Genomic DNA, 26,858 nt, shown 5'->3' with positions numbered 1-26,858 from the left:
GATTCGTGATCAGGGACTAAAATCGCTAACTAGAGTGCGAATGATATATTTTTTTTATTTGTGTATATAACAAACGAAATATTTTTTTTATTTGTGTATATAATCGCTATCCTACCCACAAACTGAACAAAACACAATCGCACCACGTTCCGCATCGCTTACCCGCTGGTCAATCACTTTGTTCGTGCAATTCAATAAAAGTAAGTTGTCCTGCTCTTTACTATCTATACGAACTACGATTTGCTTTTTACGAAAAAAAAACTACGATTTGCTCTCTATAAGGATACTCACCGCACTGTTTCCACCAGCAGAAGATCTCTCCGTCGATGCAGAGACAAATTTCGCACGGGTCGTACCGCTGGATCTGTGTTTGTGCACGTGACCAGATTGCAATGGAACCAATTAGTGTCTTTGAGCTGTTGCTGCTTCTCATTGGGTTTATTTAATTTCAGACACACATACACACACATACAATCACCTTGGCGGTCGTTGGTGGAAAAGAGGGGAGCGACAAAATTAACTTGGAAATAATGAATTTTATGTCCAGTTCATTGGGCGTCATCCATAAAGTACGTACGCTCTTAGGGGGGGAGGGGGGGTTACCGTTGGTGTGACAAGATGTGACGAAGGGGGAAGGGGGGGTTTGCGAGACTGTGACGTCACGCTAGGTTGTTTTATGATTTCATAATATTAATTCGAAATGTTCACAATTAAATTAAATGTTCTTTTCTAAAATTGTTTGCTTACTATTATTTAGAAGTATCTTATTTTAATTCATTATAGAGTCACATTTTTTTTTATTCAGCTGGAACTTCAATATTTTGCAAATACTTGCTCGATAAAAATAAATGCTTTGAAAGTAGGGTATTCATGAAAAACTGCTATAAATGGTTTGAACTTATTAGATACAAAGCTGTGAAAAACAGTTGTCTAGATATTTTAAAACTTGAATGTTAAACCAGCTTTTTTTTATTATTATTAAAACACACAAAACTGTTTTTTATATAGCAGTTCTTATTCTAAAAAATGAATAATTAGACAACTTATAATTTTTTTTCATATTAAAATTGGCAAAAATACGAAAATTATGAGAGTTTAATGAAATAAAAACTATAAAAAATCCCATCAAAAACAAGAAGGGGGGGGGGGTCAGGTCAAATGTGACGTACTTTTTGAGGTGGAGTTCAACCTTGTGTGACAAAGTGTGACATAGGGGGGAGGGGGGGTTAATTTTGGCCGATTTTTGCGTGACATACTTTATGGATGCCGCCTTGCGATTTTCCCGGGAAACGCCGGGAAATTGTGCAGTGTTTTCACCGTGATGCCACTACCACTAATTGGAAATCGTTGACAATGTTGGAAGCCGGGTATTATTAAGGAGGAAAAAAGCAAAATGGAGTACTGATGAACGAATGCATTGTAGCAGTATTGTGAACCGGGGTGACATTGATATGATTGACATTCAATTGCGGTAGTGTTGCAATTCAATGTTAGCATCTTGAGATTATTTGTTTGGATGTAGATTTAATATTTATAAAATGTCTTTAGAAATTAGGTTATTTTCTTTTTCTGTTACCTATTGTAAAGATTTATTGATTTAAAATTCCAGCATTGATAAATAACCTACACCAAATTGAAGGATTTCATAAATCAAGTTCACTCATTTTCCACCAACGAATCCACCTTTACGACCATTCATCTCAATTTCTTTGGCCCACAACCTCACCTTCTGTCCATGGTCGTACTTGAAGTTGTCTGCCACGCAGCTTTCCGCCTTCTGCAGCTCGACCCGGTCGTCGTTCATGATGTCCGACAGCATGCCCTGGTCGTACCGGGCCTCGGTCTGTTCCGCGTCCAGATCGATACTGTTCCGGTAGCCGATCTCATATTTCATAGGCACTGGAGAAGAAAAAAAGAAAGAAAAAGGCAAAAAAGGCTTAATTAATTTCGCCAAACATTCAAGAACAATGAACCCCGCCTTTCCCAGTTTTAGTCCCATCTGATTTCCTTTAAAATTTTCCAGAAAAATAAGCTCCACTTTTTGGATTTACCCAGCACAGAAAAAAGCTCCCGAAACTATAAAGTGTTGAGAAAGAGGCGTTTCCGGTTGAGAGAAATATGATGCTATCATTTATCATTCAGCGAGAGCATCCATGGCAATCGTTGGAGGACTTTCTTTTAAAGCCCTCCGGTTGGAACAAAATTGCGAGCAGGATTGGGAAAAAATATTTAAATCTTATTAAAAATTTCTTGCCAGCTAAAATAAAAAAAACGGCAAGATAATTGTTTTTTTTTGGAAAACAAACTTTTGAAAAAAAAATTGATAAAATAATTGAATAAAATTTCCATTGCTGTGATCATTGTACTTGCATTTGCCCCATTTCCCGGGTAAAAGTTTAGTGTTAGGTTGGGTTCGAGGAACTCATCCGTTGAACGTCAGAAACAGCCATTCAGCTGCAGTTGCCTGAAAGTTGAATGCAAGTGGAGGCCAACATAAAATGGACAACAAGATCCATCTGTCGAGTGCACTCTTGTGAGAGGGGCAGAATGAGGAATCATTCTTGCTGTTCACAGTTTGTGCAAATTGTGGTTCAACATTAATTTCAAGACGAGTGCTCAACATAAAAAGCTGGAATGTGGATGGCAGTAAAAGGAAGCTCCTTTTGTTCAAGTATGCTTAATGTGTTTTTTTTTTTTTTTGGAAAAAATAAGCAAGCTTTAATTGTTCAAAAGAGGATATCTCACCTACATGCAAAATATTTGATCATTTTAGCAATCAACGACTATTTTTTCACCATCATTTTTTACGAAAATTCAAAATTGAGAGCTACACTATAAAAAATTCAAAGGTTTAATTTTAGTTTAATATTTCGCAATCCGGCCTTCTACTACTACAACTGCATAAAAAAGTAATAAAGAAAATGAAGTTGTGCATCGAAAAAGTCAACACAGTAGGCTATGCTGACTTTTGACAATTAAGGGAAACAGCTTTAACGTCTTTGGCAAAGTTGTAGAATCGATCTGGACATATTTGTATTAGTTCCCTTGAGCAAATGAAAACATTGAGTGTATCCCGCTTACTTTGATGGACATTGACACAAAGTGAGAGGGAGAAACACTCAATGAAAAAAATTGTTTTAACTGAACACTTATTTAACTGGAAAGGCTTGGGTTTGACTTCCTCACTCAATGAGGAAAGGCTATAAAATCATTTGGAAATTGAATTTCGTCATATGACCTTGTAGACCAACCTCAACGAATACATATCGACTCAGAATCAAATTCGGGGCATGTCTGTGTGTGTGTGTGTGGTGGAATGTTGATCAAAAATTTGTCTTTCGATTATCTCGGCTCTGGCTGAACCGATTTTGTCCGTTTTTGGCTGATAACATTGTAAAAAAATGGTTTTTGTAAGAAAACTAGTCATGGTATATATTTTTAGAAAGAGCTCAAAATATTGAAGATCTGAATACCCCATCAAAAGTTATAAGCACTTGAGTGTTATTTACACACTTTAATAAGGCCGGATCTCAAATATTTGAATGAAAGTAATGTTCGGATCTGTCTTGAAACCCATAATTGAATTGGTAATCAAAAGACCTTTCCAACGAGTCCAACATATCGAAGATCTGACCACCCAATCAACAGTTATAAGCACTTAAATGTTATTTGTATTTATGCCGGATTTTAGATATTTGATAAAAACGTTGTCCCTATTGTAGGGATTATGGGTTGCAGGATTGAATATGTAATAAATTATTAAATAAGTATTTATTATAAGATTAATAAATAAGAGTTAAAAGCGCAACAAAAAGTGCGCACCATCATGAATATTGTCTTGTTAGCTGATTGTGGATTGAGTGCGAGAGCGCGCTAGCGAGCTGCGAGAGAGAACAACGAGCGAGAAAACAACGAGATGCGCGCGGCCGGCGAAAGAGAGAATGAAGATTGTCAAATCAGTTTTGTGGTTAATTTCTGTGGAATAAGACGTGTTGTTTGTTAACTGCAAAATATCTGTGTTTTTATTATAAAAGAAAGTCCCCGATCACGACACCTATCAAAAGTTATAAACAATTAAGTGATATATGAATTGTCACGAAGGCACCAACAGCGTGGAATGAGTAATGTTTTAAAAAATAGAACTTGTTATTATTTCTCGGTTATGGGATTCTCTATTAATAATTTTTGATAACAAACAGGGTTATTTTTCAAACAAATCTCTGTTATTATTTTCTGATATTATAACTGCTAATCTGAGTCTTTCAATACCCAATCCTGATCTTCTGACGATAATAAAATTTGAACTTTTCCCGTTATTTCCACCTGCTCGGGTAAGTTTTCCTGTGGAAGTTTTTTCATCCATAAAATGTTGAATTTTAAGGGTCACTTAGCACCCAACAAAATCCATCTTCAACCTTATATTTATATCAATCTTTTTATATGGAGCGTGAAAATAAATCCCTAACATGAAAATGCTGTATTTTTTTTAGAATAGAACTTACCTAAAAAATTGAGTGAAATATGAAAAAATGATTTAAAATAGAGCAATAAAAAAATCTGTTTTCAGTTATGAGAAATGTTATTAGCTTATATCTGTAAGCCCATACTTCCAATTGAAATATGGTCTAAGACAATCTTATGGGAAATTGGACGAGCTTTCCGGTAAATATTTTAACGAAACTGAAAAATCAAGTCTGTCATTTGAATATATAAAAGTGATAAATGATTCTATAGAAATGAGTTTTTCACCGAAAAAATTTAACACATTATTCGAAAATAATTGCACCATTTACCCGACTCCGTACCTTCTGTTCAACGGTGATATAGGAAGGTCTTTTAAATTAAAAATAATAATAAAGTAATCTTAATTATAGCACAAAAACGCCAACCAGTACAAAAATGACGCTTGAATCATATTCCGTGAAATTTTTTTAAAACTTAGAAAAAATCTTTAAAAAATATGAAAAGGACATAAGACATCAATACAATTATATTTCGGTCAAAATGATGTTAATCACGGAAAAGCAAAAACAGCAAGCTGTGAAGAATGCAGGGAATGTTTGTCCCACACATAAGGCTACGTAAAAAGTTTTCGCAAAGAAATCTGGATTTTCTCCAGATTTCTATAACAAAGTACCAAATATTTTTGATTTTTCTGAAAGGGCAGAGGATTTTGAACCAAACTGCATCTGATAAAATCTGATAAAATACTATCGATGCTACAAAAAGTGGATTCAGAATTTCAGTACTTCCTCTACCTGTTTTAAGAGAAATAGAAATGGAAATTATGTCTTAAGTTACAAAAAAAAACAAATTTCTAATCGAAATGTTTTTAAAATTAGAAAATAACCCTTCTGGGTTATTACAAATTCAAAAAGTGTATTAAATATCTCACTAATGTGTGAGTTGGCGGAGGATTAAACTTTAGAGAACAAAAAAAAACAAAAACAAAAAGATGCAATGGCTGATGTGTCTTTTTGAAAACTAGCCCAAAACTTGTATCACAGAGAAAATACAATTGAACTAGAGCTTCATTTTCTGACAATGAAAATCTGGTTACGCTTCTAGTGTTTAAATTAATCAAAGTTCGATAACAAAATCCCTTTTTTGGGATTCAATGTAATTTAATGTATATTTTTCTTTTGTTTTTCTTCCACAACATAATTAATTGAAGACAAACGTTCGCCGTCATATATCTGCCCCAATGAGGATCAAAACAAACTTAATTCTTCGCCGAAGGAAGACCATCCTTCGTATCCACCTTCCCGGAGGTAACAACAGTACATCCTACTTACCTTCTTACTGCTCTTCCCAATGACCCCGAGCCCGGAAACTTTTCCCCCCGGTGTGGTGGTACAGGAAAATTGGGCCAGCGAAACACGAGATAATGTATTGCTCACTTTCCTCTCCACCTGCTGTGTGAGTCTGACAAACTTTTTCGCCGTCATTTTCATGCTTGTCTGACATTTTCCGCTCACTTTTGGAAAACTACCAGCCGAGTAGTGCTGCTGGAGCCAGAGTTTCATTGTAAGTGGGAGAGTAAGAAACACTGCTCAGTTCTGAAAAGCTGGAAAAACCGTCAAAGCATCAGTAGCATATTTTTGGATGCAGTTTCTGGCAGCGAAAGTGGCTTCCCGGCCTGTTTTCCAGCTCTTTTTACAGAGGAATTTGCGGGAACAACACGGAAAAAATGATAAGATGTTTCATTTAGTAGAAAATGTACAATAACAATAATATCAAAATTTTGTTTAATTTAAACATTTATTCATGCCACACGTATAACTTTACTAAAGACGAAAAAATCTCATTTTTTTCAGTGTCTCCAACTTTCTTGACAAGCTATCCTAACAAGAAGCTGGAAAAAGCGCCAGTGGCGGTGTGATAAAGATAAGTTGCTCAGCTAGTTTTCCATTCAGCGCACTGAGAAGGCTGACTGTGTGAGGGTTCGTTGTAGGTGTTTGTATGTGTTTGGTGTGTGAGTTGGCACCTTGGGAAATCTACGCTCGAAGCGATTCCATTGTTTTTCAACAAAGATATGACAGAATAGAAGATGGTGCTATTTTGTCATCTTTTGGAGTTTTATTTTATGTTTGCTTCAACTTGTAAAATAAATGAAACTTCTTCGTAAAATTACGAATCGAAAGTCAATGAAAAAATAAAATTCAAGAACATTCTTGTTAAAAACAACAAGTGCAGCAATTACGACCATAAACCACAAATTGCTGCTACAACGGAACTTTGCCCCAAACAAGATCCTTAGCATGATTGTGCGACATTAACTTTCGAATTTCGCCAAAGTTTCCCCGCTCAATGCTTCACCACAGCATTCTTAAACCAACAAACCAGTTGACCCCAATTAAAATGTGCCCCTTCCCGGACGGGGGACGACGAGATCATAATTTCATCCTGAATTACTGCAAACTTTGCTCAATCACTGTTTATCATCTTTTGCAGCGAGCAACTTGAGCCCAGCCTGTGCCCGTCCTAATGAGAAAACTTTTCAATCAACCATAAACAGAGAGGAAAAACTCGTGGCGAGGAAATCGCTGCTGCCATCGTCAGTCGATAGTCCTCTCCAGCAAGCAAGTAAACTTTCACCACGCACAAACAATTATCCCGTCGACACTGAAAAGTGATTACGAGCAAATCCCGCCACAAGGGGTAGAAAGGATTGATCGACGTCGATTATCTTGAGTCGTTTTGTTAGCAAGGATAAATAAAGTTACAAAATGGAACCAAAAAGTTGTCAAAGTTTACAGATTGATGATCTGTGCTTGTAGGAAAGTCTTGCAAATTTAAGGGTGATTTTGACATCTGAACAATTCTCTGAGATTTATGTCATTAATTTTTTTTTATTTTTTAATCCAAAATTCAAAAATCTGTACCTTTTGAAGAAATTTTTTGATCGACTTGGTGTCTTCCGAATATGGAAAAAAAATATACACGGTAATTTTTTTATTGGTGATTTTAAATTTCACTTTTTGTCACTAAAACTTGATTTGCAAAAAAAAAAACACTGTTTTTAATTTTTTTTTATTTTCCTCTAAAACATGGACATCAAATGCCAACTTTTCAGAAATTTCCAGAATGGGCAAAAAATCTTCGACCGAGTTATGCATTTTTGAATCAATACAATTTAAAAAAAAAAAATCGCTAATTTTTTTCAACTTCATTTGCAGATGTAAAAACAAAATTGCAATCAAAAAGCACTTAAGTGAAATTTTAATAAAGTGCACCGTTTTCAAGAAATGGTAAGGCGTCATCCATTAAGTATGTCACGCTAAAATCGGCAAAAAGTCTCACGTCCCCCCCCCCTCTCACCCTTGTCACACTTGCGACGACAAACCCCCCCTCCCCTCCCTCCCCTCCCCTAGAGCGTGACGTACTTTATGGATGACGCCTAATAGAAAGCAAAGAGGCATAATAACCCTGATATTTTATTTGAGAAAATATTCTGCGAACTCATCTTCAACATTCTGATTTGATCAATAAAAACCTGGGTGCTGAATAGTGGTTCTCAAAATGGCCTCAATTTTGAACTGTCAAAATGTAACCAATTTCCTGTTCGCTAAAAGTAGAGAGTATTGTTATCGATCAACTTTTTTTTTTTTTTTTTTGCTGGGATGAAAAATGTGTGGCTTTTGAGGACCTCGAGTTGAAGTCAAGAAATCTTAAGAAAGTTGAAGGCGAGATCGTCATTTCTTATTATTGTGAATGAATGGAAGTTGTTTATGGAGTCGAATCGGTTTTAATCATCCAGAAGCTGTCTTTATTGTTTTACTCGGATGGAAAACCTACTAGTGAAATTTTTGTTTGAACAGCTTCGCTAGGATCAGCGTTGTTTAGTCGCTGGACCAGGAAGCGCTGCAGGATCAGCCAGGGAATTTATCTGCGACACCCGAGCAGGGGTGAATAACACGGGAATAACAAATTTTGGTATTACTTGGGCAAATAACAGGGACCAAAATGTGCCCTTGGTTGCCCAGTAATAGATGGTAAAATACCATGAAATCATTCCAAGGTCTTGTATGTGGAAGGGCACAACAATACCAAACCATGTTATTCCAAGGGTAAAATTATACCTCAAAATAAAACCATTTTAATACCAAGTTGAGGTCTTCTGGATTTTTGAACATTGCTTGAATACCAAAACTTTGTATTACCTTGGTTTTATGTTAAGGTATTCCGCGCCTTTGGAAAATCAGATTTTAGTATTCTTGTGGTCTTCCACATACATGATTTTGGTATGATTTCATGGTATTTTACCATCTATTACTGGGCAACCAAGGGCACATTTTGGTCGCTGTTATTTGCCCAAGTAATACCAAAATTTGGTATTCCCGTGTTATTTACCCCTGCTCGGGAAGGTCGCATTGTGGTCGCTGGTATTTGCAAAAGAAATACCAAAATTTAGTATTTTCATACCATTTTTAAGTGAAGCAGTTGCAGTTAGTGCAAAAAAAGTAAATGATCCATATGCAACAGCCAAATCTACTCACCTGATGATCCCATGTTGTTCTTAGTGATATTCTTCACCACACCGAATGCATTTGTCATTGATGAACGGCATGTGCTGGATGTTCTTGAAGCTTTTGAAAAAAAAAAAGTGTTATTAAAATGAAACTGGATTTCCAAATTCAATAATCTGTCGATTTACTCGTTTTTCAAAGTATTTTGTTATCCCAACTAAGAGAAATTTCAACGGTTTAAATATATCTTAGTGTGTTTATCAAAACAATTTAAAAATCAGCTTTAACATTTTTGGGTTTCAAGTCATTTTAGTGCAAAATTTATAAAAAATGTCCCATAGTTTCAGAAGAATTTGATGAAACACTTCAATACCCAAATAATACCAAAATGTGGCATCCTGACTTAGAAAATTTTCCACAATTTCAAGTCATTTCTTTAGGGGGTATATCATGAGTGAGTCTGTTTGTCTGTGTAAGGAAGAAGTTCGTCGTTCGGCCGGTCCTCGATAATTTTCATTTTCGGCGTGTTTTCAGTGGAATAATTAGTTTCCGTTGTGACGAAACTATTAAAACTGACTTACAGAAGAGAAATTCAATGAAATCTAGTGCAAATTGTAGAGGATTTTTAAAATTTTCATCAATTTAATGCAATTTTTTCTTCTTCCTGTTTGTTTTGTTATTGTGCTTCGTGTAGCTTTCCTTGGCATATTTCGTTTAAACGTCAGTTTTGCTGCGTGGGCAAGTCTGGGCTCTCACGACACTCACCTCTCTCTCGGAAATATGAGTGCTTGTTTTGATTGTGGTACAGTAGAATTAGAATTTTGTCAACGGTTTTCTGGGAACTAAGGCAGTTTTATCTAGATTTATTTTATTTTTCTCTTGTTTTGACAAGGTTTAAATTATCGTCCGCGTTGTATTTGGGAGTTTTCGGGAAATTTAAGATTGCGCTTCCTAGCAAAAGTGAACATATTTCGGTCGTTTCGCGTCGTAGTTTAAGCTGTTTCGTTATATGATGCCATATTGTAAATTTGCGTCGCGTACGGAAAATTACGCTGTCGAGCATTACATCTAGGCGAAGAAACGACGCTGGATTTATATTGTTTAATTGGACCTGGACATCATCACCATAGGAGAAAAGGAGAAGGAAAGAAAATAGTGGCAGCTGCTTCGAAAATTTGGTGAGATCAGTCCATATCGGACATTTTGAAAACTGATATATTTTTACTTGCCACTTATTAAATACGCGCTGATCCCTGTTTTGCCTGATGGGATTGGAAGTTTAAAGATAGATCGAGGACCCGTCTGGTTCTTGCTTTATCTTTAGGCGGGGCCAGACAATGCCCAGTGACCTCGGAATTGGACCGCAAGGAGCTCTGTCATTCTAAAATGGGTCACTGGAAGCAGCGCGAGGGCTTACACCACCTAATACCCGGGACTGAGATAAGCTGTATCAGCATAACCAAGTCTGATACAAACTATGCTTTCCCATAATTTCGCTGCCGGCCAGCGGGTATTGGATTGGACCACACACACACACACACACATTTCTTTAGGGGGTATATCAAAAATGTTTAAAATCAAGTTTGAAATTTCCGGTTTTCAATGAAAGCATTCGCTTTGAGACATGATTTTAGCGCAAAATTAATTATTTTGTCAAAATTGGTAAAAATTTTCCCATAGTTTCAGAGGAATTTGATATCACACTGTAATACCAAAAAAAATACCAATATGTGGTGTTCGACCATTGACAAATTCTGGAATTTTGCAATATCAAAACAATACCTTAAATTGGTATGATAGCACATTTTGCTCTTCCATAATCCTTAAGACAAATTTCAAAGGGTCCAGGAATACAAAAAATTGGAATTAATACCAGAGAAAGGTATTATAGCGCATTTCCCTTGTTATTTACCCATGCTCGGGCATTGCAGAATAACACTCTTGCCAAAGTTCTTCGTCACCCGTAAAAAGAAAAACCTCTTCTAACCGATCTAAATTTTAAAACACACAATGTTCCAGCAAAAAAAAGTCCAAAACAAGTCAAATTAAAACACATACTACTGATTATAAAACAGCTCCTTTACCAGTAAGAAAAAAGTCATGCTTGGGGATCATTCGAAATTTATGTTACGCATTTCTTTTCATCGCCCAGATTAAAACTATAAAAAGTAAAGTTTAATCAGACAAAAAGGTTTTTTATCAAGGGATATTTAGAATTTTTATGAAAAAAAGTTTGTGTCTGTATTAATGTTAATTCGATCTTTACGATCCTCCTCCCTTTCCCAGGTCTTGTCTTTTAACATCAATCCCCCCTACTGACATTCACTTACACTAACACTCTCACTCAAGATCCTTTGTAATTACTCTTAGTCTTAATAAAACTGTGCCGAAAATGACACAATAAAAATATTGTTTGGAAGAAAATACTAACAATCGTTCACTATCACTAGCTGCGTTTGCTCGTTTAGACCAGCGATTCTCAACCTTCTTCTAGGCTGGTACCCCCTACCATGTAAATCAAGTAGGCCCGGTACCCCCGTTGAGAATCGCTGGTTTAGACTATCCAACTTCAAGCGAATCAGCTGATCTGAGCGTTAATTTAATAACTCTCAAAATGGATTTACGTCATTCGGACTATTGCATCAAGTGTCCAAACAGAAAGAAAATTCCTCACACAAATTGGATTCAATTCCCCTCACAGCCGACAACCAAACCGTAAAACTTCTCCAGATTTCTTTTCAACAATCGGTTAGCAACCTCATCGACATCAACAACCAAAAAAACACCCCTTTCTTCTCAATCAAGTCAAACAGTTTGACCCTCTCCACCCTGTGAACACCGAACCGGAATAAGTCCAAATTGCTGGCATGGACCTCTGCCGACCGATTGCCATCCACCACACACATGGAGGTCGTCATGCGGGTTTCTCAAACGAACCAGAACAAAAAAGCAATCCTTCAACCGTCGCCGCCGTAGTCGTCGGTCGTCCTGATGATCCTGAAGGACCACCGCCATCGCACCAGAACCCAGTTGATGTGCCCAAAGTGGCGTGAAAAAACTTGCGAGAAAAAAAAACCCGTCCGGTCCGGCCAATCGGAAATATTGATTATCCCCAATTTCTACTCGCACGTTCGACCGTATGTTCTACGACGAAATCGGGAACAACCTCCGCACACAGGATGGATGATGCCGGGCCAGGGTCGTAGAAGTGGTGAATAAATCTTGTTCACAGCTTTACACATCGATGGATCGCCTTTGTTAGTGGAGGGGCCTTGCCTTCTTCTTCTGCATCTTTTTTGTTGTTGGCTCTTTTTCACTTTTCAAACTGATTCATGACACGTGTGGAGTGAGTGTAACTAGATGAACTCCGGGGTAGTTGTGTACGGTGAGTGGTAGTTTGGGTTATGAAGGTTCAACAGGGTTGGGTCTAGTTCTCAGATGCTAGGAAGGACGATGTGTTGATCTGGAAGTATTTCAAAATTTTCATTCCAAAATGCGGTGACGAATGATCGTATTAAGGTTAAAGTCACCATAATTCAATAAACAACAAACGTACTGAGCGAAAATGCTTATTGCTCGCGCTCATTTTTGCTCAATGAAATAACTTTTTTTTCCAGCAGAGCTTCGAGGTTGTTTTTCTAATGGAGGCTGGATTAGGCTAATCCTTTAATGTCAACAAAATGTGTAATTTTACCTCTGAAAATGTGTAATTTTACTTGAAGTTAAATTATAACATTAAAGAGGTAATATTCAATCTTCCAAATTTACACCATTTTTTAATGAGTAGAAATAATCCGATAAATAGAATTAAAGTTAATAAAAAGAGAAACAAGTGAACTATTTAACAAAGCTAAAAAGAATCTTTTAAGGAACTCAAACATGTTTTCTTGGTTTAACTTTACGTCATGTTTTTAATTCTTCATCTTGTCTAATCAATTATTTGAAAATAATTTTGCATAATAAATGTCAAATTTGTGTCATAGATGAATTTCACATCAACTATCTTATTTATATGCTGGAGTCGCTCAAAATAAATAATTAAATGAGAAATCAGCGTGCTCACAAGTAAAAACATGTTTGAATATAAAACAAAAAACGTTACTTAATCCACCCTGAAGTACTTAACTTAACTGCATAATTTTTAATAGCGACTTATGGAACCTCAAGACGGATCGAATGACGCCAAAACGAACGAAATCGGTTCAGCCAATGTCGAGATAATCGAGTGACAATTTTTTGATCAACATCCCATCACATACACAGACATTTGCTCAGAATTTGATTCTGGGTCGATAGGTATACATGAAGGTGGGTCTAGGAGGCCTAATTGAGAAGTTCATTTTTCGAGTGATTTTATAGCCTTTCCTCAGTAACGTGAGGAAGGCAAAAATCGATTGCCATTCTGTAAAATGAGCTAAAAAGAGTGTCTATAATTTTAAGCAAATCAACACAATTAAATTGGGAATCTGCCATATTTAGTGCCATAACTAGTTATCTTAATTATCAAACTCTGAAAAAATTAATAAGTTGACAACATTAGAAGAGTTCACGTCGCTTTTTCGCGATAAAATTATCTTCTAAAGTGGCAATCCAGTTGGCCTGTGCCAGATTCATCAACAAAACTAAAAATCTACCTACTTTACTGATGAGCGCTCATTGAGCGCGAACGCTTGCAAAGAGCATGAGCGAGCACGAGCTACCTGTTAAGTCCTCATGCTCATGAATGAGCGAGCACGGCTTCTGGCTCGCTCGCTCATTCGCAAACCTGGTTTCGCCAAAAGTCTAAAATTTCAGGGCAAAGTGGTTTATACACGAGCTCCTGGGATTTAACTGTTATTCAACCTTTCCTTAACTAATTTTCATATAAATTTGTCCATACAAGCCTCCATACATGTTTCACAGCTGACCATGGCCATACAAAAATTGAATGAGCAATTCTCTACGAAATTGGTCTTTTTTAAATTATTATTTTTTGTATTTTTTAATCCAACTGAAACTATTTCGGTGCTTTCGGTGTGTCCAAAGAAGTAATTTTGAATCATAAGTTTGTCCATAGAATTTTCCTTACAAATTTGGCAGCTGTCAAAAATAATACATGAAAAATCATAAATCTTTATCTTTTGAAGGAATTTTTTGATCTTGGTGTCTTCGGAAATGTTGTAGGCATGGATAAGGACTACACTGAAAAAATGATACACGGTAAAATTTTTTGGTTATTTTGGACATTAAATGCCAACTTTTCAGAAATTTCCAGAACGGGCAAAAAATCTTTAACCAAGTTTGATTATGAATTTTTGAATCAATACTGTTTTGCCTTCCTCACCTATTGAGGAAATTCTATAAAATCAATCGAAAAACGAACTTCTTAAATAGGCCTCGACCCACCTTCACGTATACATATCGACTCAGAATCAAATTCTGAGCAAATGTCTGTGTGTGTGGTGGGATGTTGATCAAAAAAAATTGCACTGGATTATCTCGGTACTGGCAGAACCGATTTGGACCGTTTTGGTCTCATTCGATCCGTCTTGGAGTACCATAAGTCGCTATTAAAAATTATAAAATTTAGTTAAGTACTTCAAAAGTTATGCTAAAAAAACGATTTTAACAAAAGTCCGGAAGATTGTAAAAAGGGTGGTTTTTGTAAGAAAACCCGTCATGCTATACATTTTTAGAAAGGTAATAAAGAGACCTTTCCAACGCGTACAAGACATTGAAGATCTGACAACCCTATCAAGAGTTATAAGCACTTAAGTGTTATTTATGCACTTTTTGGACGCCGAATCTCAGATATTTTGATGAAAACGTTGTCCGGATCTCTCATGCGACCTATCGTTGGAAAGGTAATCAGAAGACCTTTCCAACGAGTTCAATGGATTCTAGATCTGCCAACCCTATCAATACGCACTTAAGTGTTATTTATGAACTTTTTAAGAGGCCGGATCTCAGATATTTTGATGAAAACGTTGTCCGGATCTACCATGCGACATGTCGTTGGATAGGCAATCAAAAGACCTTTTCAATGAGTTCAAAAGATTGCAGATCTGGCAACCCTATCAAAAGTTATAAGCACATAAGAGCCCTGAATAATGAGGATCTGACTACCCAATCTGATGGTATAAATCAAGTTGATAGAACACTGAAAGGTCCGCCCTTATGTATCTATTTTGGATAGCATTACCCTCTAAATGTGAGGAAGGCATCAACCACCTAAGGGTGGATTTAGTAACGTTTTTAGAAATGTATTTGAAAGACCTTTCTAACGAGTCCAAAACTTTGAAAATCTGATAATTCTATCAAAGGTTATTAGCACTTAAGTGTTATTTATACACTTTTTGGAGGCCGGATCTCAGATATGTTCATGAAATTGTTGCCCGTGTCCATCATGCGGCCCCTCGTTAGTTAATCAAAAGACCTTTCAAATGAGCTTAAAACATCAAAGATCTGATAACCCTATCAAAAGTTTTGAGCATATTGCTTTAAAAAGAATTGTGACCAGATCTCAGAGGAACCAAAAAGTTGGCAAAAAATTGTGGCAGAGAGAGGCCACTGCAACGGAGTGTTTCTGTGGAGTTTGGCATTTCCCAGAAGGAAGGTACAGATTCTCCTTAATCTTGACCAGGTGCAACAGAGCCGGTTGTCGGTGACGGACATCCACGGACGAGGCACGGGTTGTTTTTGTTTTAGGTCAGTACGCCGCCGTGTCAGCCACTGACAGGCTTTACAACCATTTTGAATGTAGTGGTGGCGTGTGATGGAAGTGAAGGAGGTGGATTCTGCTGTTGTTTTTTGACAGATAAGAAAAAAAGAAGAAAATTTTCAAAGGTTGCCCTAGTTTTGAGGAGCTGCACTTATTTCACCAGAAAATTAAATACGATCTGAATTGGTGGCACGAGGTTATTGTAAGTGTTTTAATAGAGGGTAAGTTTGGTATGCGTCCAGCGAACCATGGAAACCGATGTTCGCGTGCAATATCTCAATCTCTGAAACTATCAGAAGTTATGCAAAAAACGATTTTAGCTAAAGTCCGAAAGACTGTTAAAAGGTTGGTTTTGTGAGAATACCTACCATGTATATTTTTGGAATGGTTTTCTATAGAACTTTCGAAAGATTGAAAAAATGACAATCATGTTAAAAGTTGTCAGTTATTATGTTTTTTTTATACCTTTCTGATATTAGATATCAGATATATTTAAGAAATTGATGTCCGAATCAGTCATGGTTCTCGTGATAGATAATTTGGAGACCTTTCCAATGAGCCCTGAATAAGGAAGATCGGACAACTAAGTTAAATTGGTAAAACACTGAATGACCAGATGTTGCTATTTTATGTAAAATTAGTATATAAATGTGAGGAAGGCACCAACCACCTACACGGATAGAAATCCTGTCCGTGTGTTTGAAAACATTAGGCGATAAAATCGAAAACATTGAATGTTTTCGATTTTGAAAACAATGTTTTCGATAATGTCTACAATGTCGACGAAATCGGTGATTTTGTTGCCTACATTTCGGCGCCCGCCGTTTTCTGCTTTACATAATATCGACCACCACGGTAAACAGTGATGACGTTTCGGGACTTTGTTTATTTTAGCAAACAGATCAAAACAAACTTTTTGGCCACTTAGCCGCGTCGCGCCGGGTTCCCGGGCCGTTTTATATTACCGTGACCAGGTATCTCCAACGTCGTCAACGTTTCCGCAGTTTTGATTACGGTGTTCGTTTTTGTATTGGTGAATTCGGAAGACGCGACCGGTTCCTCGTCCACGTTTTCGGATACGGAAAAGTCCCGGTGCGGTGAGCTTTTTCGGCAATTGAAATTATTAGGCTGTGAAATGTTGTGCTTTTGTCAATGTTTTACTTTTGAACGCAGTTTTGGATGGATTAGTTTGGTGAGTTTCAACCGGAACAGCCCGGATCAGCCAAGTGAGTGTTATAGAGTAAACCACATTGGCTACCACCAACAATTCTTACCTACGGGACAACCCGAAAGAAAAAAAAACCCTGTTCAACCCGAAGGCTGCAAAATGCGTTAAAATAAATTTTCGCAGGCTTGAATAAATAGGCATAATTGCAACTTCAATGTTTTATAGTGCTTTGGAATCGTCAGGATGTTTACTTGAAGGAGAAAATATACAAATTAGTGGATTTTGAGTGGGCTCGGGGGAGAGGGGCTGAAAGAAAAAATATCATAGCAAAATGCGTTATATAACAGTAAATTTGTAAAATTTATATCTCATGCAAAACATAACCAAAACTCAAAGTTTTATAGTGTTTTGGAAAGATCTTAATCTACACTTAGCGTTTAAAATATAAAAAGAGTACGTTTTCAAAAAAGTGTCACTAAAAAAAAGTTTGGTAAACTTTTATTGTTCTTTATACTTTCTTCAGTAAGAGAACATAAAACATGACTTTTCATCAGACACATAATCATGCGGTATATCTAACTTCTCAAAATTTCATGAATAGTCGTTCTGTTTCAAAACTGGTTCATGTTTGAACGTTCTGTTTCAAAACCGGTTCATCCAAGCTGTTCAATAATTGCAACGGTTGAACATTTCTGGCTCAAAATGTATCATGCGACATATCTAACCCTTTCAAATTGCCCAAATAGTCATTCTGTATCAAAACTTAATTAAAAGAATTTAAAGAATTGAAAGAATTTAAGGAATTTAAAGAATTTAAACAATTTAAAGAATTTAAAGAATTAAAAGAATTTAAAGACTTTAAAGAATTTAAAGAATTTAAAGAATTTAAAGAATTTAAAGAATTTAAAGAATTTAAAGAATTTAAAGAATTTAAAGAATTTAAAGAATTTAAAGAATTTAAAGAATTTAAAGAATTTAAAGAATTTAAAGAATTTAAAGAATTTAAAGAATTTAAAGAATTTAAAAAATTTAAAGAATTTAAAGAATTTAAAGAATTTGAAGAATTTAAAGAATTAAAGGAATTTAAAGAATTTAAAGAATTTAACGAATTTAAAGAATTAAAGGAATTCAAAGAATTTAAAGAATTTAAAAAATTTAACGAATTTTACGAATTTTACGAATTTAACGAATTTAAAGAATTTAAAGAATTTAAAGAATTTAAAGAATTTAAAGAATTTAAAGAATTTAAAGAATTTAAAGAATTTAAAGAATTTAAAGAATTTGAAGAATTTAAAGAATTTAAAGAATTTAAAGAATTTAAAGAATTTAAAGAATTTAAAGAATTTAAAGAATTTAAAGAATTTAAAGAATTTTAAGAATTTAAAGAATTTAAAGAATTTTAAGAATTTTAAGAATTTTAAGAATTTTAAGAATTTTAAGAATTTTAAGAATTTTAAGAATTTTAATAATTTTAAGATTTTTAGGTTTTAGATTTTTAGATTTTTAGGTTTTTAAATTTTTTGATTTTTAGATTTTTAGATTTTTAGATGTTTAATTTTTTAGATTTTTAGATTTTTAAATTTTAAATTTTTAGATTTTTAGATTTTTAGATTTTTATATTTTTATATTTTTATATTTTTAGATTTTTAGATTTTTAGATTTTTAGGTTTTTAGGTTTTTAGATTTTTAGATTTTTAGATTTTTAGATTTTTGGATTTTTAGATTTTTAGATTTTTAGATTTTTAAATTTTTAGATTTTTAGATTTTTAGATTTTTAGATTTTTAGATTTTTAGATTTTTAGATTTTTAGATTTTTAGATTTTTAGATTTTTAAATTTTTAGATTTTTAGATTTTTAGATTTTTAGATTTTTAGATTTTTAGATTTTTAGATTTTTAGATTCTTAGATTTTTAGATTTTTAGATTTTTAGATTTTTAGATTTTTAGATTTTTAGATTTTCAAATTTTTAGATTTTTAGATTTTTAGATTTTAAGATTTTTAGATTTTTAGATTTTTAGATTTTTAAATTTTTAGATTTTTAGATTTTTAGATTTTTAGATTTTTAGATTTTTAGATTTTTAGATTTTTAGATTTTTAGATTTTTAGATTTTTAGATTTTTAGATTTTTAGATTTTTAGATTTTTAATTTTTTGCTTTCTTCTGCAGGGGTTGCTGGACGAGATTTGTTTGGCTATATCTAGCTTGGTGCATGCAGCTCGTGCCATTCCATGTGGTCTAATTCGATGACCATGATCCGTTGCGGTTGTCCAGAGACCGCTGCCATGTTGTTGGTTGATTGCGGCGACGTCGTTGGCGAATCACCTTGGCCGGATGTGCAGCTGCGCACCGACGCGATCACGCTGACCTCGCCCGATGAGTACGTTGCATCTGATTTGCTCCAAGTGCTGATCTGAAAGGGCAGCGGGTAAGATTCTCAATCTCAACCTCCTTTGCACATTCACTAATCTCTCTCCCAATCCATTCAGCTCTTTGAAAGTCTGAAATGCCAGCTGATGTTTGGATGCCAGCTCATCATGACTACAAAACACCTGATTACACTGCGCGAATACTTAAGGGCTCCGCTCCGTCGGTCCAGAATGTCATAGTGATTCTGTCCTCGGCAAAGGAGATCGTCAACCCGACTACGCAGCGACAAGCCACGTTCCGGCATCAATTTGGATGTTAGACCGTCCGCCTGTGCTGTGCTGGTCCAACGTGGACCCAAAACTGACGGAATTTACCACTAGTCTCTAAGATGTCAATCCACATTTTGCCTAAATCGAGTGTACACCTTTGTGTGCAAGTTAATTTTTGATTATAAAACGAAAATAAAAGAAATTTTATGCAAATCAGTAGTTTTCTGATATGATTAACTATTCCGGAACAGTTTTGAACTATAACGGCCAATTTGAAAGCAAAATATCGACGCTATATCGATACTTTGCAAATTGCATACATCTAGGCGCATTCAAACCGTGAAATTGATGTTGACGGAATCGACAACATTTTTTATCGATTTCGTTGCAATTGTTACCGGACGACTGGTCGAAAACATTCCGAAACGAATTTTAGAACGAATCGAGAACAATGTTGTCGATTACACGGACAGGATTTCTATCCGTGTAAAAGTGGATTAAGTAACGGTTTTTTTTTCTTCAAAGAATCGAAATATCGGTCGCAACAATTTTTCAACTTAATGTTTCGATGCAAAATTGAATTTGCAATCAAAAAGTACCTTTGTAAAATTTTGATAAAGTGCACCGTTATCAAGTTATAGCCATTTTTATTTAACTTTTCTGATTTTTTCTGAATTTTTTTATTAAGATTATGTGATATTATTTTTTAATCAAAAATGTAAATATTTAATTTACAACTTGAAAAGTTTAATGTCATTTGAATGAATGGTAAAGATGCGGGTGTATTGAGTAATTTTATACTATAAAATCCACTTCATCACCCACCGTCTCCTCCAGCTCATCGGACAAGAAACTCCCAGACAGCCAGCCGGACATCGATTGATTGAGTTCTCGTTAGACACTTCGTCTTGCGTTGTCACTGGAACTATGCTTGGTTGCCGGCGGTGTCGTCCGGTGCTCAAAGATGTGTGACCACCGTAAATCAACCCCGGCTACACTCTCGGCGGAACAAACACGATAAAAATAGAGAAGGAATCTGTTGCACAAACGGCAAAACACACTCACAGACATTCTGCACAAGTATACACCGTAATGTTGTGCCGCACAAGTTTCAGTTGGTCCTTGGGAACCGTGTCACATTGCAAAACCTCTCCTTCCTTCACTACAATTTTCCGCCATTTCCCGATGTTTATGCCATGTTTTGGGTGCTGGGGCATGTTTCGATGTCTGGAGTTGAAATTGATTTATATTGGAACATTACTTTCCCATCTGTGCTGTGCAGGGAAAACGATCCCTTTAAGCTTCCTGGAGCTTTGAAAACAGAGTGGCAGAGGTGGACACCTTTTTGTCATGTAGAAAATTTACTTTACTAAAAATCATGTCATAATATAGGAAATTGTACACAACAACATTACCATAAAATCGGTTTTTATAAGTTCAACTAAAAATTTCCACCACTGCACCACTGAAATGCTCTCACAATGTTGCAAGAAGATTGATACCGAAACAAATCAGCATGACACACAGTTCACAACTTCGGCGCGTGTATGCTCGCGGTGTTGGCGTGTGGCAGTAACTGTCGTCGACAGTGATGGCCACAATTGGGTCGGAAAAGGCAAAAGTTGGGAAAAACTGCTCCGTATATGCTAGGGCACAACCTACAGCCATGACGGCGAACATGCCACATACATGCAATAATAACAACGGAATTGTTGGTTCAAATCGGTTGTAACTTTTCATTAAAAATCGTTACGCAATCTGCCTTGAGGTTGTACGTGCTTTTCGCACATTTATACAGAATTTTTATTAATTATTTGTTTTATAAATTTAACTCCAGTACTCATACTTTTGAAACGGTGGTAAGGAATTTCGGTAACCGATCCAACTGAGGTTTTTATAATGGATCTTGACATCATTTGTATCAAAACTTCTGAGATCCTCGAAAACGGTATAACACTATGACGGTCAAAATCGAAGTTTGCTAACAATTAATAAATTTTTAGTGATATTGGCAAAAAAAAGATCTAATGTTTTTCATTTGATGCAAAATCTGATACCGGAGTTATGACCTTAAAAATTTCGAAAATGTTCAGTTTAGTTAAACTGAAATAAAGAAACAGATCCCCTACAAAAATTGTTCCGGAAAGCTTAGAAAATATTGTATAGCTTTTCTTTTTATGCATAGTTGATCAGACTGCTGGTTAGGGTGTCCAGAAAAACTAACCCCTGCTCCACAAGGACTTTTTTTTAAATCGCTAATAACTTTTCGGGATCGAGTTTTACAGCTTTGTTATGTTCCACAAAGTTGTTGAGCATTAACTTTTAAATAAGAATCTCACTTTTTGATTATTTGGATGAAAGTAGCGCACCCTACAGAAAAAAAACCGTAAGAAAATTGGAGTTTTCATTTTTTTCGATTTTTCCCATACAAACTTCATCTATGAGTAGCAATAGGTAAATGTTGACCAATTCTGCTATTATTTGGCCCTGAGTTCTAAAATAGGTCAAGGAGCAATATTCAGCTTGTGGTGCGAGGTTTTGGAAAAGAAGTCCATTATTCTGGGCACCTTTCTGCTAGTTCATAAGAGAAGGCCTAATTAAGTTTGAAATTTGTGTTTTTTTAGTTTCCCGTACACACTAAAATAATGATGGTAATATTACAATTGATAATGGTGACAGATTTTGTGTCAATTTGTAATTTAACATCAGAAACCGGATGTTCATATTTTACATCTGTTCCTGATGAATTTCACTCTTTTAGACAATTACTAGCCAGCTTAATTTTTAACCTCTCAAAATTCAACTTTTTTAATCTGTTTCAGCCTTTATTTTTCAACTGACAATATCTTGAAAACTATTGGTTCTGTTCTATATGTAAAAAATAACTATGTTGTTTAAATGAAAATATACTTAAAATTTTACAATTTAATCCATTGATAATTTCCAAAACAAGCTCTTTTAAATGTTAGCCTTGATTAAAAAACATAGAGTTTTGTAGGACTTCAACCGAATAAAAATTCTCAATTTTTAAATTCGACTTTTTACACAAAAAATGAATTGCGCAAAATAACTATTTTTGAAAACATCTCATTTTAGAATGTTTTTTTGAATGACAAAAATTTAACCTTTTTAGATATGGCCAAAATTGTTAAAAATTCATTTGGCAGTTTTTGCACATTTTTACTTACTTTACTTAAATTTCGATAACGTACAACGTTTTTGAGTTATATCAAAAGCCATCACCGAGCTTGACCATCTCCGAAAATATCCCAAAATTTTCATAAAGTTTGCTACAAAGACGTTGAAAACGGTAATAGTATTAAATTTTAAAATGACAATAATTTTCTAAACATGCGTCCGAATTTCAATGTCAAAAATAAAATTTCAGTGAAATTTCTCAATCCCTCTTTTTTTTTCTTTTTCAAATCAAACCAAACATTTGAAAAAGTTAGGATTAAATTGAAAATTTAATATTAAAAAATCTGGGTATTATAACATTTTTTTTCCAGAGAAGTCCAACACCTACAACATTGACGAAGGCTCCAAGCCAATTATAAAAACCATTCTCAAGATACAGATTTTCGAATATTTAAAAAGCTTTCTTGTATTGACAGCCGCCAATATTGTACAATGGACGAACTAATGATGCAAAATGGCTTCTTTGGTCACGGTGTGTTTTCTGAGCAACTTTAAGGAGAAAAAATAGTCATCGGTACAATTTAAATGTGTCTTATAGGAAATTTTCTCAGCTTTCCCATGCTTCTAATAGCGAACAGTTTCATCGAGAAATTCTTGAGATATCTTTATTTTATGTTTTTGTTTTAAAATCCTTCATCTTTTATTGGAAACTTTTTAATAACAGATTAGGAAGCTTGTCAAATGACGTGTTTTATGTGTCATTTACTCATAAAAATGTGCAAAACTATACAAGAAACAACTTTGTTAAATTGAAACCTTTGCTAAATATTATAAAAATTAAGTTTTAATTGAGTTTCTGAACATGCGGGATTTATTCAGAAATTGATATCAGAAAACCTTATTTAAATTTATGTTCAAAAGAAATAATAGATTATTACAAAATTTTTGTGTACAAATATCAGCCGTCTGCTCTGATTTAGCTTGGATTTAGCTGATACAATCGATTTTTTTTTGCAGATTTGAGATTGGGAAGGGTAATTAGATTTTTATGAATAAATATTATATTTCCTCAACCAAACATTAACCAGTTGCTTGGATACCAAAACAAGTTATTTACTTGAAATTGAGCTACAAATTACTGTATTTAGGAGAAATACTTTTCATGAGTATGAAAGGTTTTTTTTTATATTTTTTGCTTTAAATGATCAAGTAATCAGCAATGTTATAGAAGTCTTGTCTGTTTTAAAAACGGTTTACAAGTATCTTGAGTTTTGTTCAAATAGCTTGCAATGGAAGCTTCTGTTTGATTTTTGGTTGAAATTAACATTTTATTTTTGTTTCAACCAAAAAAATGTTGAAACTCATAATTTAAATGATATTTTTAACAGTAAAAAAATAAAAAATATATATATTTAATTTATACTTATGAAAATATGACTTTTGAAGCATGCAACAGTAATTTGTAGTACATTTACGACTTTAAATCATGTTTCATCATCCTGGTGATATTTCCTTAAACAAAGGGAATATCATTTTTATTCATAAAAATGCAATAACAATCCCACATCTGCAAAAAAATTGGTAGTATCTGCTAAATCAGAGCAGACACGTGATATATGTTCACAAAAATTATGTAATAATTTATTAGTTGTAGTAAAATTTTCATATAAATACAGTTTCGTAATTCTAATTACTGAATAAAATCCAATAATAACAATAATTTAAAAGACAAAAAGAAAAAAAAAACTATATTAAATAGACAGTTCATCAATAACCTATCGACGAACAGTTCATTATTACCTTCCAAAGTTGTTATCCTCAAAAGAAGTCAGCAATTGCCACGGGCAACGGCAAATTCTTGCGCTTGGAATTTGTTCTCTTCTCTTACCGAACTTTGCCAGCAGTTGTTTGTCTTCGACTTCTTTCCTGAAAGATTTTGCGCCAAAAAGGGCATCATTTCACCGGGATATCAAGCAAAAACTACCTCCCAGCTAGTTTGCCGTAGAGGTGGGCGTGAAAAGTGGGCCAGTTTTCTCGTTAGAAGCCAAAAAATGATCAGGCTAAAAAGTCGCCAAAACTTCCACGGAAGTGCTCCGGTCGGCTCCCTTAGGCTTTGAACTTTTGTCCTCCCCGAGCCAGAATTTATAGGACTTTTTCGATGAATTTATGAGAAAGTTTTGACACTTAGCTGGGTATCAAACTCCTGGAGGGCAAACAGCAGTGGCATAAAAATAGCCCAGGAGATAATAAACTTTTAAGAGTTTGAAGTTGCCACTGCAGTTTATGATTTAAATTTTTGAGGGTCTTGTGTTGTAACTTCTAATTCTGAAATAAAACGGTTTAACAACATGCCCCATTCAATGTTGAAAAGGTCTGAAATACTTTATTTTAGATCATTTAAAATATTATCATTAAAAAACTACATCACCTTTCCACTGCAAACGAACGATCGTCACAGTTAATGCCGCAGAAAAAAACTCACCTTCCTGAAATTCAATCTGCTGAAAGCTTCGCTCGTAATGAAATATGTTGCAAAACGGATGCTTTAAAAGCTTTCACCATGGCGTTGCCTTTCCCTGCTGACGCCAGTGTTTTCCACCTGAGGCCACATTCTGGCGAAAAAAAGGAGTGCACTTTTAATGAGCGGTATCTCTCTCTCAAGCCGGCACCCGGGTCGGGGCTTCCTTTTTTGCATTTTAATTCATTTCTGGGATTTTTTCTCCCCTTCCAATCTTCATATTTTGCCATAATTTGCTTCCGTTTTCAGGCTGGCTCTTCCGCGAGGGTAGTTTATAATTTTTCCTCGAATAACCCGCTCGTGAAAGGTGGTGAAGTGGAAAATTTGCTCAATTGAAAATGGTTGAGGGAATTCTCAGAATTGTAATTGTTATGTAACATGTGAAATTTTTGTGAAGCTTAAAAATAAATTGTAATTAACCTTGTTTCAACGTTTTGTGGCAACACATACATATTTTTTCGTGATCAATTTGTATCATTTGGCTTGATTCAATAAATTTCCTCAAATTTTGCAAACAATGGAATTAAACTGTGCTCATTAGACACTGGAATAAAACAAAATGATTCAGGGGACCTTGAAATGCATATTTTGAGCTATAGTTAGAGATGAGCATGAGCATGAGCATGAGAGATTATTTTGAGCTATAGTTAGAGATGGTGCAAAATCTGTTACAAAAGTAATGATTTAAAAAAAAATAAATATTATAAGAAATGTATGAATTTAGGTAACCATTTATTTTAATATTTATTTATCTCGTGAACTAAAAAGAAAACTGCGTTTCTGGACAAGTTGATCGGTTTATCTAGCAGAATAATGATTTTTTTAAATTTATGTTCAGTCATATTTGCATTTACCAACACAAAATGACAGAAGTCTACAATTGCTCGTGAACTTTGAAGTCTTTAAAGCGAGATATTATCATTATGTATTATCAGAGAAAAGAATTGAAACACGGATGAAAAACTTCGTTTTTTTGTTTATTACATTTTTTGTTCACCAACGCTTGATTCCCAAAAATAAAACGTTTTTTGAATATATTTTAGATGACTTCAAACGATCAAATCATCATTTTCGCTTTAATTCGATGCCCGTGTGCTCTCTTGTTCTATCTAGTTAGGAATCCCAGCAGCTCTTCGAAAACGTTTTTGGATGGTTTTGTTTTCCTTTCTTAAAATATTTTAAAATTAAAAATTAAATGCCAGTTATTTATAAACAGTGCACTCTATCGAAAAAAAATGCAAATTTAATTTTGCATCTTAAAATGATTATAAATGTTTATGCCGAAAACACTAAACCGATCAGAAAATCTCAGAAAAAGTTAAAGATATTCGAATATTCTAACATTCAGCATGCAAAATTTTATGAGCCAAGAATGAAAAATTATGACGCAAAATGAATTTTTGCATGGACAAAGGTCCATTCAGAAAAGTTAAAAAAATACACAGATTTGCAAATAGGGTCCCGGTAAAAAAAACGATTTTAAAACATTTCTTATCACTTTTTAATCAAATTAATGCAACATTTTTTCGATGAATCAACTATGGTCCCCTAGGAACGGGCTGTCAAGTACAGTCATGCCCCGGTTTTGATTCGTTCAGCTGGAATTTTCGATAGATAGGAGACATTGGCTATGAATAATTATACTAACATCAAAAAATTATAGTGTTTTGGGTTCGGAATGATATCAACTATCGATTGCACTTATAATTACATGAAAATTTTGACAAAA

At 34.7% G+C, this 26,858-nt stretch overlaps 1 protein-coding gene across 7 annotated transcripts in view; it reads right to left on the bottom strand.

Moving 5' to 3' along the window:
- Positions 1 to 26,858, bottom strand: part of LOC6049979 — a 215,151-nt gene that overhangs the window by 77,843 nt on the left and 110,450 nt on the right. For all 7 annotated transcript variants that reach the window (XM_038262873.1, XM_038262872.1, XM_038262871.1 and 4 more), the window contains 2 exons: positions 1,727 to 1,899; positions 292 to 364 (listed from right to left, as the gene is read on the bottom strand). In XM_038262873.1, coding sequence (XP_038118801.1) covers positions 292 to 364; positions 1,727 to 1,899 — 246 coding nt within the window. The remainder of the gene's footprint in view (positions 1 to 291; positions 365 to 1,726; positions 1,900 to 26,858) is intronic.

Source organism: Culex quinquefasciatus, chromosome 3 (genome assembly GCF_015732765.1).
Source record: "Culex quinquefasciatus strain JHB chromosome 3, VPISU_Cqui_1.0_pri_paternal, whole genome shotgun sequence".
In the NCBI taxonomy this organism is placed as follows: Eukaryota; Metazoa; Arthropoda; class Insecta; order Diptera; family Culicidae; genus Culex; species Culex quinquefasciatus.
Note: the sequence above shows the minus strand (reverse complement) of the source record. Positions and strands in the feature narration are given on the sequence as shown.